At 48.6% G+C, this 13,729-nt stretch overlaps 2 protein-coding genes across 2 annotated transcripts; both read left to right on the top strand.

Annotated features, from left to right (window-relative positions):
* Window positions 1–3,598: 3,598 nt before the first annotated feature.
* Window positions 3,599–7,138, top strand: Z518_03948 (uncharacterized protein; the record flags this gene model as incomplete). The annotated part of the gene is made up of 1 exon (XM_013417656.1): window positions 3,599–7,138. One exon carries the CDS (start codon window positions 3,599–3,601, stop codon window positions 7,136–7,138), a length of 3,540 nt encoding a protein of 1,179 aa, XP_013273110.1.
* Window positions 7,139–12,253: 5,115 nt separating this feature from the next.
* On the top strand, window positions 12,254–13,027 carry Z518_03947 (uncharacterized protein; the record flags this gene model as incomplete). The annotated part of the gene is made up of 1 exon (XM_013417655.1): window positions 12,254–13,027. The coding sequence occupies one exon, from the start codon at window positions 12,254–12,256 to the stop codon at window positions 13,025–13,027; it is 774 nt and encodes a 257-aa protein (XP_013273109.1).
* Window positions 13,028–13,729: the final 702 nt, after the last annotated feature.

Here is a 13,729-nt window from a genome sequence, read left to right as displayed (position 1 = left end):
CGTTGTCCTGTATGCTGTACAATAGCGAAGCATATAGCCCGACCCACCGTTTGCCGTTGCCAGTCCCACAATGTGTTCCCTTGATTCTGCCATAACTCTTGCGAGATCTCTACTTAATGCCCTTCCAGAAGTAATCCGCCCAGACCGCAAGATCTGCGACATTAAAGACGACGTTCCCTTCTGGCGGTACAGCGGCTCGGAGGAAGATTTTGTCAAATTCGAGAATCAGAGGCGCTCCAACAACGTCATAGGCTGAGGTAGTGCCTGGCTGAACGGTGACAATTGACTGGCCGATGGTATTCACTTGAGCAAGAGGACCTAGTTGTGGAGTGGGATTTTGGGTGATAGTAAGCTCTTGAACTTTTGTCGGAATTGGAGAGTTGGGATTTGGGTGGCTTCTGGTAGCTGGTCTATATGCAGCAGGCGGAGAAGGGCACCACTTTTCGACCATCAGCGTCTTCTGTGCTCGCTTAATTGAGATGATGATGACAATCTTGACATCTCCTCCAGAGTTGACAATCCACCACTCTGTGTCATGTCGCAGACGAGTAAGCGTTTCAGAGAGTCCAGACTGAAAAACAATTGTTGGCCAGTCAGATTTCATTTCTCGGGTCGGGAGGGGGCGGAATCCCATATCACCCTCTTTAGTGGAATTAGGGAGTTTGTATGTTGTCCCGCCAACAGGATATAAGCACTCTTCTGGGAGGCCCATTCCGGAAAGTGCGCGATCAAGTTTCCGGGCCAGTGTGTGGTGCGCACCCTCATGTTCCGCTGAGGGCATCAGCTTGATAACTAATAGATTGCTATCCGCGTAATGGCTCATCCGAGTATGCTTCCCTATGTCGGCGCGCTGATGGTCAATCTTTTCAAGCTGGCCTTTTGTGACACCCATGAAAACAAGGTACTGCTGATTCGTGTGACCGTCCATCAACGCAGCGGACTGCAAGTTGACACGTTCTTTTAGATCTCGGATCCCTTTGTACCTATGCATACGAACGTCTTCCAATCCCTCTAAGGGCGATAACTTCGGTGCCGAACTCTCCACTGTCGTAGTCTCTTTTGATGTAGTTGAGCTTGAGGATGACCTTGACATGGGTGTACATGTAGGTGCCCCATCGCTGGGTCCGCAAACTGTATTCATGTTGAGGTTCGAAGGTCGGAAGGAGCAATGTTGAAGGAGTAGAAAAGGCTGGTGGAAGAATCAGGCAGGGGAAGTTGTTGATGAATCAGGCGTGGACAGAGGCGAGAAGTGGGAGCACTGAAGTAGGAGAGATTATGAATAATGAATTGTATGGGAGAGAAGATTGAGGGTATAAGTTGCCCCAGGTGTCACTATAGAGTGATAATGCCAAGCCAGTCGCGGTGACAACGCCAAGCCAGCATTGCCTATTCTGGCCAACAGTGGATGTATACTATCTCGAGGCCGTGAGACTTGGCGTGCCAGCCAAGTGCTCACGTGAGAATGAAGGCGCTTGCAATGAGAGCGAAGAGTGGATGGTCTTGGCATTTAGGAAGAAGAACTCCACAAGTGGCGACGCCAACTGCCAAATTCGGCGGCAGATTTCCCTGGTTAGGGCTTGGCGTTGTGTGGCGACGCCAAGAGCAACATGCCAGCCAATCATGTAAGATTATGGCTTGGCGGTATCACGTGAGCAAGCGTGCACTCCGCCTTGCTGTGGATTTCTGCCAAGGATTCTGGCTCACGCTAAGCTACATTCGTTTACGGAGTATATATAAGTAAAGCGGCCACCCCCAGCAGATAGTTTTAGTTAGTTCATACATTCTCTTCCCGCCGCTACAACCACATTGCCGCTCCATCATCGGATCCAATCTGTGGACCATGTGGCCGGGGGGGCACCTACTCAGATATCGATATCGAGATGATCCACGGATCGAATATAGTCTGTGAACCACCTAGAGAAGCTCTATCGATTGAAGAGATTCTGTTTTGCTTTCCAAGCTTAGTGGCCGCATGCGTTCCTGGCAGATCGGAATAACCGTTTGCCATCCAATGAGGATACGACTCATGAGTCGATTCCTTGCCTAGGGGCAAATGAATGGGAATCGGGATCGAAGGAATCGATTCCTGCGAATGCTGGCCCTTAAGTTTGCTCTGTGTCTCTGTCAAACTGGGTGCAACTCGGGATGTATTGAAGGCTTTGTTCTCTATCTACTTGTCGAGGTATTGAGGCCTCTTTTATAGACGTGCGGATACTACGTCGTTACGCAGAGCAACCATCAGTAACGTCGTCGTCTATGGAAACCTCTCACCAGTGTTTCAGCTGTGGAGCCTGTACACAATAGCCCTTTGTTCAACAGTCTCCAGCCTCCTTCAGCCGACCAGACCGGTTGCGTCCACCGGTTTACGGCTGTTAACGCAAGCGACCCTTTCTCCCTCGATACTAAAGCGTGGTTACTAAGTAGAAGGAGAATAAATCGCGAGTGAGGGACAGGGTATTTGTTATCGAACAATGAGCATTACTCCTTTATTGGGAAAGGGTTATCGCCCTTATGCAGGATATAGGGGAAGAACAGGAGTAAAAAAGGGGTCAACCAACATGTATAAATACCAGCAATCTGGCAGAACCAGTTGCTGAACAGAGAGCATTCAATTCATATTTTCTGGGTATACCCAGTTTGACAGGATACTAGTGATAGCAACAGTCCCTTTAACGACTTTAAGGTGTACACTAGATACTGCTGTCTGCACCTCTATTATCTGTAATGTCGTTGCCAGGAAATCTGCCTCTAGCAGGGACGGCACTGCCCCTTCAGGTATGGTCGAAAGCTGGGCGCCCCACTGCTTTTGATGTTACTATTGGAATTTCATCTTCCTACCCATCTCTCTTCTCTTCTCTTCCAACCTGTTTTTCGCAACTTCGTTCGCCCTGACGCACCTGTCGCGCTTCACCCCGATACCGCCTGAATGTCCTCCTCACTGCCGTATCGGACCCCCCAATACTCGATTCCCCCTGGCTCCTTCAAATCTGTCTTGCTACCTAGATCCTCCCCTGCCGCATCAGGCTCCCTTCGATCCTCCCTTCGGACCCCTTCAAAAATCAGCCTTGTCTCTTCGAGTACGTTTCGATTACCCTTTCAATTCTCGATCGTCACAACCTCCTCTACAATTTCGAAGAGAAACCGTTCCGGGCCCCTTATGCGTCTAATCCCTCTATAGCGCATTTGACTCCGCTTGCCGCATATAGTTGCGACAACCCTCGTTATAATTCCAGAGTCCTCATGGTCAACTTCGTTAACAAACTAGACGTTGACCATCGATTACCTGCCTTGTGTGGAGAGCCATATGATCAAGAGAGGGGAGATCACGTTGTCGCTATTTCAGCTGTTCTTGATTCGCGAACGAAGATTGGGGCAAGAAATAACCGGTTTCGCAGATTTTTGACGAAGTTTGGGAAATGCGTGCCGCAGCCCGAAACTCGGACAAAACGTTACCTTTGAGGTTTGTGAGGTCCAAAGCGGGTACAATTTTTTGATTCACCTTTTGTGGAATTCTCTTCCGGATCTCTTGGTATAACACATAGCTGCATCAGCCGAGGTCATCACTTGCTGTGTTACTCCCAATATCCCTCCTCGTAGGATGGATCACCTTGAGTGGAGTGAAAGATCAGATCGTTCGCGGTTTCGAGTGCCTTTCGTGGTGGACCAAGATGTGGACTTGGAAAGACTCGATCCAGGCAAGCTTGTCGTTGGGATTAAGAGGCTCCTCACGTCCGACATAATCTCTTTACCGCAACTGGCCAAGGAGGTTCAAACCTGGCTGTATTTTGGCCTTTTGAAGTTGTGGCTACAGAACGATTTCAGCACGGAATGCTTTATCGAGCACGGAGTTGTGCATACCAGAAACCTCGAAAGGCTTTGCAAGTCGCAAATAACGAAAGAAAACCTTACGGAGACTAAGGATGGAGAAGCTGTATTAACGGCGCATGCGGCAACAGCTCTCGCCTTCTCTCACGCAGCTTCCATTTGCTTCTCAGATTACATAGTCGCACATATTGCTCGACTTGAAGAAGAACATGAAGGAGAGCCACTTAACCTATGGAATTCAGAGTCATACGTGGTGTTGTTCACTGTCCCTGTTCTTCTGAGTTTTCTACGAGACATACTTGGGCGGATTAAGCAGGAGTCGGGACTCACGATGCGTCTTTTTAGCGGCAGCAACGTGCTAATGACGCAAGCTTCAGGCATTTCTCGGACTTTGGTAGCAATAGGTAGGTGTCCGAGTTTTATTAGGAGACTTAAACCTACCATCGCGGAGGTATATTCCCTTTTCTCATTTCCTCCGAATGGCCATCACCCATCTCATAAACGTTGTTCGATAGATGAGTGTCGAGCGTACGACGTCATTGAGTCGGAATATCAGACGAAACATACAGATGATTGTGTGTCGTCGGACTGCGGCTTGATGGGCTTCGAGGACGAACAGCTATTCGCCATCATTGACCAAGGCTGCATACCGTTGGTCTGCTCTACATTGGATGAGACCGGGAATCTAATCATTCAACTTCGCGCTGGACAATTGAACTCGCGCTACACTGCGGTATCCCATGTTTGGGCCGGTGGTTTAGGTAATCTTGACAGGAACTTTTTGCCCCTGTGTCAGCTCCGACGCATACATTTTTCCATAACGAGAGACGAAAGACCATTGTGTACTCGAAATTCATTCCCGGAAGACGCTGGTTCTCTCCACAGACTCAAGAAAAGAATTCAAAACCTGCGCAACGATATATTTGCGCCGCCCGAGACAAATTTCTGGCTTGATACTTTGTGCGTGCCAGTGTATCGCACAGAATCTTCACCAAGTGTACGTCCGGATGTATCCGTGGAAAACAACGAAGATTCGATAGGGCGAGGCTCTCCTGGGAGCCTAGGTGAGCCTGTCGAAAGCGCAAGCACAACCTCACACAAAGTGACAACGTCTGCGTCCGAGTTACGGAAATCTACAGAACCTCTAACTAGACCGGCACAGATGCATAAATATCGAAATGATTATCGCAGGGCAGCGATCAATGCAATGGCTCGCATTTATGCAGGAGCGGAACGGGTTCTGGTGCTTGATCCTGAACTTGAGACAGAGAAATCCGAGGACCTCAAGCCTTTCGAGATGTCACTTGCTCTTGCTTGTTCCCCTTGGATGACAAGAAGCTGGACCTTGCACGAGGGCGCTCTCGCATTAAACCTCGAATTCAAATTCGCATCTAGCTTTCATCGGTATTCGGAATTCAGCACTTCTTCGTTCCTTTTCTTCTCTCCGCTCGAGAGTCTGTGGAAAGAAATCTGCACAGACACCAATCACCCAGAACGTCCCATTCCTCTGCTTGATTACTTTGGGCGAAATATCAGCGATCCTTGGTCGCGAAGTAACGGCTCGAAATTACACAACAAGTCATTGGAATCTTATGACATGGAACGCTTTGTTACCGTCTGGAATGCCCTAACTGAGCGGCGCACGACTAGAGTGACTGATGTTGCTCTAATACTCGCCTCACTACTTAATTTAAGCGCAGGGGAAGTCCTGACACTGGATCCAGACCGACGAATGAAAGCAATATTAAAGCATCATTCCATCCTGCCAGCGTCGATTTTGTTGCAGCCTACCACTTCGTCGGTCGGTAAACCAGATTGGACACCAAAGTTTCCGAGTATGGATTCTTCAACGTTCCAAATGCGGATTCCCAGACAATTCGAAACTCTTAAAGTCACCGCAGATGGGTTGGTCTATGAAAATTTCATCGATGACGGAACTTGGATGATCCTACAAGACATGCCAGATGGTTGTCTTTCTTTCCACGTGGGAGGTCATAGTGGAGTTCCCAGTCTCCATATAACCTTTTTCGAACCACCCACAGTCGGTCAAAACCATGTGCCCGGACCGATGCTTCTATGGTTGTCTTCTACTACAGACTCCAAGAAGCGCCTCCTTGGACTTTCCTTTACTGTTGTCCGAGAGGACATGGATGCTTTTCATGTCGCTGTGGGCGATCTTCTCTGGTACGGACGTCTGCTCGGCGTTCCGGACTCCGAGCATAGCCAGCACCAAGAAACCTGTGCTCTAGTACTTTCCAAACATTCGGCTAGAGGAAAAAAATCCTTAGTCATTGATTTGAGTATGTTTCCGCAGCCTTTGCAATATGTCAACCTAACTCTTACAGACATTCAATCTTGGCCCGATCTTCGGTGGTCTCGAACGAGGGCATTTCCGTTTCTCCAATTAGGTGCAGGCGGAGACGGCATTTTAGAATGTATGATTCTTATTACCATGGCTTCATGGATCTTGCCTCTTTTTCTGTCTCCTGGAATATACTGTGTGCTCCTCACGTTTTCCGATCACAAGACTCAGGTGCGCGAAGCCCTGTTTTCACAGAAACCTCTATTCATTTTGCTGTACAATGTGATTATTATGGTGCGTATCTTTCTACTATATATGGAAACCTTGTATTTCAGAATAATAGAGGCAAGGTGGATGCAAGAGTCGTGGGCAACGAGCTTTTGGGATCCACGATTCTCGGTTCCTTCCAGTAAGTCTCGACAGCCGCTGGGGAATTTTACCAAATTGGCCGTTGAAAATGCTTATCCTCACTTCGCGCTTCGAGCGTGTGTTGGCTACGCAGGACTTGGGGCGCTGTTTGGTTTAGAAACCATGTGCCAGATTGGTCCTTCTGTTTGGGAAGTCTTCTTGGCAGGAGATATTTATGAACTCTTTCTCTGGCAGATGAGGTCGTTTGCTAATTACCGTGAGGGGATGGTTGTCATGTATGGTGTCGTCTGCTTTGGATTTGCCCTAGATTCGATTGGACGAGTATTTCTGTTCTCTCTCTACTTGTTCCAGTGGAATGGCGCTCGCAAGCGAGCCAGACAGCGGAAACTTGCAGAGATATCAGTCGAACATCATATCATGCAAGCAGGGGCTTTTTTGACCTTTGGCTTCTGGATGACGTGGACCATTGGCGGGATCAGTTGGACGGCCCTTGCAGTTGCTCGAGCAAGGCAAGAGTTGATACATATTTGGGGTCTCGTCTCCTTTCTGGCTCTACTGGTCCAGACGCCTCTAGTCTACCAGAAATTGGGGATAGGCAAAGCGGTCCAGGATTACTTGTGGGGAGACGACCTTAGTACTTGAGGGATAGAATTCTATGGCAGCACCTTCTCTTCTGAAGCTCGAGGCCCCTAGGAAGACGGCTAAGCAGATGGATCAACTCTGATGTGTGTAAAGAGGGCAAATTTCCAGACGCAAGGTCTAACATTTATGGTTCATCGACATCTACAAGAGGTCTAGGTACATTCCAGATACACAATGTCAGGTTACACCCAGGGTGGTTACTATCACATCTTGTCAGAGGTTGCTAGGTCTGAGGAAGGGGTTCATCAGCAATAGAATACTATGCATATTGCCTATCCATGGGCACTATCGGCTGATACATGCGGCCTTGGCATCTGTCTTGGCATTCAGCACACAATACCTATCGTTTTTGAGTTGGACGGATGCCTTACTGTTTCTGAAGGGGACTGTTTCTGGTCCCCGGGAATGATTGTATAGGGGAAGGCAAGCCAATCTCGGCGACTGTAGGAAAGGACCACGGGAGCGATCTTGGCATCGAGGGAAATAACCCTCCAAAAGCGGCGGCACTGATTGCCAAATTCGACGGGAAATTTCCCTACCCGTCTGCGCTGGACTGTAGAGGGGCGATATGGAAAGGCACCGACAGCCGCCCATAGACAACAACAAAGGCACCCCAAGGCAAAAAAGACTGACCTGAACTTACTGAATAGGTAGGAAAGAACTCAAGAAACCTGATAAGGGACCTCTGAACGCTTGACTGTCTTCAAGGGCTGTCCTTTTCACTATGGTTAAGATGCTACTCTTGACTCTCTTTCTTTTCGGAGCATGCCTCCTCCCTCCTCTAGAGTACCTGATTTCCTCCAAGGCCCGTCAAGTCCTCCGGTGAACCACAAACCTGTCCCGACGAAGTCACGTGAATAGTCACATCCCCTTCGATCACGTGCTGTACTAGGATGAAGCAGCTCCTACCCCGTAACAGTATGTGGTCTGGCGGGAATCGGACTTTACGAAGAATTCAAGCCTTTTTGCCACTATTTTGACATGCCGCCAGGTACCTATCTTTCGGGAGGTCCTGACAGCTTTATCGCGCTGTCAGATGACGTTGTTAAAGCACATTCATCATTTGTTAGTCGACTTTCGATAAATCACGCTCAGCTTCATGTACCTAGCTTAAGATAGGCCAACGTAGGTCAAAAGTGAGCCCGAAAGTTATTTGTGTTTATGTTAAAGGTGAAGCCGCAATTGAAAACGTCTATACACATAAAGAAGCCTTCTGTAGCAAGGCTCCCAGACACGATGAGGTAAGTAGTCTTTTGTGTACCTGTTTAAAAAGACGGAGGCTTGCATATCCCGTCCTTTGAACCAAGTGTGCCGGAGAGAGCCAGAAGTGGTCGTTTCTACTCAAGTGGGAACCCATCCGAGGTTCCCATCGAAGGACCCAGTTTGGGACCCGCCCGTTAGCCGTATGGAGATCCTAAAACATCGTATTTCGTATTAGCCTGTCCGACGGTGCTTCTCGAAGGCTTAACGGTTAGAGAGACCAGAACAAGCCTCCGCTTAGCATATTGCAGCAAAAAACGGCCACTTCGCCCATCCTACTTCTCTCTGCGAGGGCGAAACAGCCACCCCCAAACTCGACCGTCGCTTCGAAAGTACGATGGAAAGATCTCAAGAGATATTGCACGCCTGGAACGACTGTCTGCGCTGCGAAGGGGAATATTATGAGAACTTTATTGGCAAGGGCAGTGGAGGAGATAGCTGGAGATAAAGACAGTCAATTCGCTTGGCGATCACCTGATGAAGATATGCAACCGTGGAAAGTGTGCCGAGAATGCGTTCCCCTTCAGACTATTTGTCTCGGCACTCTGACCTTCTGCTGAGACGAATGGTACAAGGACTTCTCCTGCGCTCCCAGTTGACACCCTCTCACAGTAGATCGTCTTCCTTGTACGGCTTATATTGAACGAAGCTTTCCGTGGCTACCTGGGAGAGCTCATTTCCGAGCCTATATCCCACGCCCCTACTACCCTGGAACTCTGGCAGCACCCACATAGTGAAACCGTCCGAATGTACCATCCCCAATTTTTTTGCCGCATAATCATAGAAAGGATACGCCTTCAACCTCTCCTCAAAATCATCGTCGGTGCGGCAGCGGCCTTTTTCAAGGGCCTCGAGGGATAGGTAAGCCACACAAGTCTTCGCCAGGAACTTTTCTGCATCGGACCCCGAAGACGACGAAATGGTGCTCAACTTCCTTCAACACGAAAATAAAATCCTTGCCTGCAGTCAAGCTGTGCTTGTTCGAAAAGGATACGCCTGGTGAGGATACAGCCAACGAGTCCCGGGCAATGTAATCGGGTTGCATCTGGCCGCATTTTGGGGTCTAGTATTGCAATCAGGGCACTGTTGGCTCGAGGAGCCTCTTTGGCATCAACAGACACTCACGGCTGGACGCCGCTCTCATGGGCAGATAAGAAAGGGCACGAGGCCGTCATTAAGTTGTTGACCGACACAGGAGGAGTTCAACTCGATCGCGTAGATAACTTTGGCCGTGCCGCGATTTCTGCGGACAGCTAAGAATGGCCACGGAACCGTCGTCAACCTTCTCCTCAAACCGAGAAAGTCATCATCGATTCGAAAGATACAGATGGTCGACATTCCTCCACGGACTCATTCAAAAAGGAATGTTCAAAAGGGCCGTGCGTCTAGACGTTGTGCGGATCCAAACAGGGAGCATGGTTGCCTAACTAGAAATGCTGCAGGGTCCAGCACCTACGAGCCTGTGAGGGTTCGGATCTGCCGTCCTGAGACGTTCCTAGCAGCTCTCCTCCCGAGATCGGTGCTGTGACACAGTATGACCTAGTACCATTCCAGGATTTTGTCCATCCCACGATGTGAGGTTCCTGCAACTGATACCAACCATAATCGTCATCGCCGCCATGCATGATCAAGACCTGAAACGTTGTCTGAACCACGATTGATGAGGCCTCTACCTCCCATTGATATAAAAGGCTAAGGAAGTAGAAATAGCTATGACTACGGAGTGCGAAATATTATACTGCGCCGAGCCAGCTCTGGGCAGCATACACTTCCATTTTGACAATATCTCAATCTGATTTCCTCCACCCTCCCCCGGTTGGCTTTGAACAGCTAAACCACCTTTTGGCTATAGCCTCATGTTCCTCCCAGAGAATAAAGTCACATTGTCTGCTTGGGTGTTTTGGACACCTCAGGACTATAGTAGTTGCGTTAAATGCCATACGATCTTCGCTAGGAGCATTACTTACACCTCTTACCCTTATTGGGGGAACATTTCTTTACTCCTTTCCAAGTAGCTAGAAGATTACAGTTGCAGTACCATTTCCCTTCTTGGAAGCTCCCGAGTTTTGAATATGGCCGTAATTCTGGTGTTTTCTTGAGAGTCTGACCGTGTTTGGGCTGAGGCTGGCGTTGGAATCGAAAAATTGAGGGAGCATGCACTAGATAAGGCAATAGCTGTCTTTTTTCAGACAAAGCGAGCTTCTTGCGAATGAAACTGGCCCACATGGTGAAGAATGGAGATAGAATGCAAGCTCAGATGCCTCAGAATAGTATCGACCGAAATAATGGGAAGGTGTGGAATAATATGGCTTGGAGGCTCAATTCTAGTACCTCGATACTCGACGCCGACTCTTGTATCGACTTCAATAGTATCTGCCTTTTGCAAACCTGGTGGCTGGGCCAATCGCAACCTAGTAAAGTCTCACACTTGGAAGATGTACCTATGGCCAACAAAGACGCGACATGTCCGCCAGGCTGAGACAGACCGGGCGGCAATTATACGAGTCTTATTGCGGAAGATCAGACGATTTGATATGAGGGATGCCGGAGGGTGCCTGAGCCTCCAGGGGGCCGCACAAAATATCGATGCGCCGAATGGGGCCGAACGTTTACGGCTTTGCAGGGCAAATATTAGTCAAGCGCAGAGTCTGCAACTGGCATACTACATTAAAAGCACATTCTGCGGGATACGGGTATACCCTACAGAACTAATAAGGTACAATAAAGTGTACAGAGTTTATCTCGACTCTAATCTGCTCTGAAATGAACAGCTTAGAACAGCAAGTCCTAGTATATCATTCTAAAAGCTACAGCCTCTAAAGCCCATGCGCCAATGCATTCTTCGATTTTTAGAGGCTAGTCATCCTGATCCCAGCTAAATGCAAAGAAGGCAGCAACATACTCCCAATACTCAGGGTACCAACCAGCGTTCTCCCAGTCAACAATCGAAACCTGGAAACTCTTTTTTTATGGGACCCTCTTTGACCATAATGTTTTTCCTTTAGAGATCGGAATGGCTAAATGTGGGTCGAGATTGGTTGAACGATGGCACGAAGTGCTTCTCAAAAAAGTCTGCCAGATAGGAGTGCTTCTGGTTATCTTCCGGACTTCAAAAGGCCCAGATAGTATTACATCACCGTCGGACCAAAACAGGTCATGTGGTGAAGGACCGTATACCACGCTACCAATATTACTCGTGAACGAAAACCCTAATTGTCATATACGGCTTAATCCTAGACGGTGAGCGAAGGCCGCTTTAACCTGTTGAGTACGTGCCCGATTCAGTCTCAGCTGCCCAATTCATGGTGACGCGCAATCAACTGGAAGGTTCCATACCTTCTGTACACTCATTTTTGTACTGTACCTCGTAGATAGCTACATAATCCTTTCTGCCCCTCGCGCTCGCTTCCGGAGGACAGCGCCCTCAAATTAATTGATTTGACATCACCGTTAATCCGCAAAGCTTATGGTCGTGGCGCTACCAGGGGCCCTCAGGTGAGCTCTACCAAAGAGCCAAACCAGGCTCTAAATAATTGAATCGACACGATTGGCTGGGGTTAGTGCCGCCGGTTTTTGGTGGGGTTTCTCTCCCCCATCTCTCCCTCTCCCAGATGGACTTTGCCTTCTTCCTCGGTTGACCTCTACCCACTGTTTTGCGCGTAACATGCCGCACAAAAGCTCGGTTCATAACTGCGCATCGAATTTGGTGCCAAGTTTGGTGTCCACAACCGTTCCTTGTTGATATTGGGTAGATCAACTTGGTGGACTATACCTTTCTTCCATCAATCAATTAATCCGCTAATAAGTTGATCTTGCTGCGCTTCAAGGTTCCTGCAGTGGTTACTCTGACCCAGTATGGCGGTTCCACAAGACGGGCTTCTTCAACTTCCATACTACGCTCCTGAGATTCCTTTCGAGTTGCCAACAAAGGAAGACATTGCGTCGCCGGATGAAGTCCTCAGTGAACTTGGGGGCCGAAAGGTTGTCCGTGTTGGCAAGAAATTTATTATCAAGTATGGACAAATCGAGCAAGCTGAGGCGGAAACAATGATATTCGTTCGACAATCAACGTCGGTGCCAATCCCAGCCGTGTATGCTATCTATCGATCAACAGAGAATGGATTACTCTACATTGTTATGGAGTATATTCGAGGTGGAAATTTACTGTCACTCTGGCCAGTCCTGTCTAAGATACAGAAAAGCACTATTTGCCAGCGGCTGAGAGAGTGTTTAGCCGAGAAGGCTAAGGTTATTGACTCGTTCAGCAATCTTGGGACGTACCGATCCGACTTCTATCGTCGCAACTTGCAGAAGGTCCTCCAAAATCACCGGTCTGTATTCACTCATGGCGACTTCCAGCGCAAGAACATCATAATCAGGTCGCGAGAAATTTCAGCAATGTCTGCAAGCTCTGCAAGTAACGACGAAGTCATCCCAGAAGCGAACTACGATGTTGTATTGATCGACTGGGAAAAAGCTGGATGGTATCCAAGCTACTGGGAATTTTGCGCTGCTTCATGGTCATTCCGTTTTGATGATGACTGGCCAGATCATTTGGAAACGATCATAGATCCTTGTCCAGTAAAATACCCCTGGCTCAAAACAATAGCCACAGAACTATGGTCTTGACTCGCGTGGTTACCCGTGGCCAACGAGTCGATCTCTTCCCAGTCGTAAATGAAACCCAATTCTTGCTTCGATGTGTTTGTATTGGCTTTGTATTCCTGCGAACCTCGCTCCTTATCATACTACTCAAGTTAGGCTAAAATGCCCTGCGACCTCAACTCCTTTATCGCGTTCTCTGCCCATTCACCACATCTTATCAGTTTTTGCCCGGGGAACAATCTTTTAGGGCCCGCAAATTGCTTGGGCGGGGCCTCAACTAGCACCGCACTATCATTCTTGTTGAGCTGAGTCGCGGTAGTTATCATGCAACTCGTCTGTGACAAGGGGATGTGTCGATGACGCTCTATCACTGCCGATCATATGGAATCCATCATATGCATCGGTCTTGATTTTCCTGGCTAGTGTTGCTGCTTATCCGGACGCTTATGAAATTTATGAGCCCGGATAGCTTCGGAGCCGGCTCTATGCCACAGTCGGACACGTCCGGCTGAAAGCGGATTAAAAGTGACTCGTGTGATCCAGCAGAAAAGATCGGCTATCACACGTTTTGACGGGAATGCCTGTCAGTGTATGGCGATTAGCTACTCACTTCGCACCGTGCTTCCCTCTGGTCAACTTGGAAGCCTGGGGTTCGGATGTTCCAGAAGCTAGCCGGCGGCGAACATCCGTATGTCGATTGAGGGAATGTGATGCTGTCAAACTGAT

The sequence above is a fragment of the Rhinocladiella mackenziei genome (assembly GCF_000835555.1).
Source record: "Rhinocladiella mackenziei CBS 650.93 unplaced genomic scaffold supercont1.3, whole genome shotgun sequence".
NCBI classification, from domain to species: Eukaryota; Fungi; Ascomycota; class Eurotiomycetes; order Chaetothyriales; family Herpotrichiellaceae; genus Rhinocladiella; species Rhinocladiella mackenziei.
Note: the sequence above shows the minus strand (reverse complement) of the source record. Positions and strands in the feature narration are given on the sequence as shown.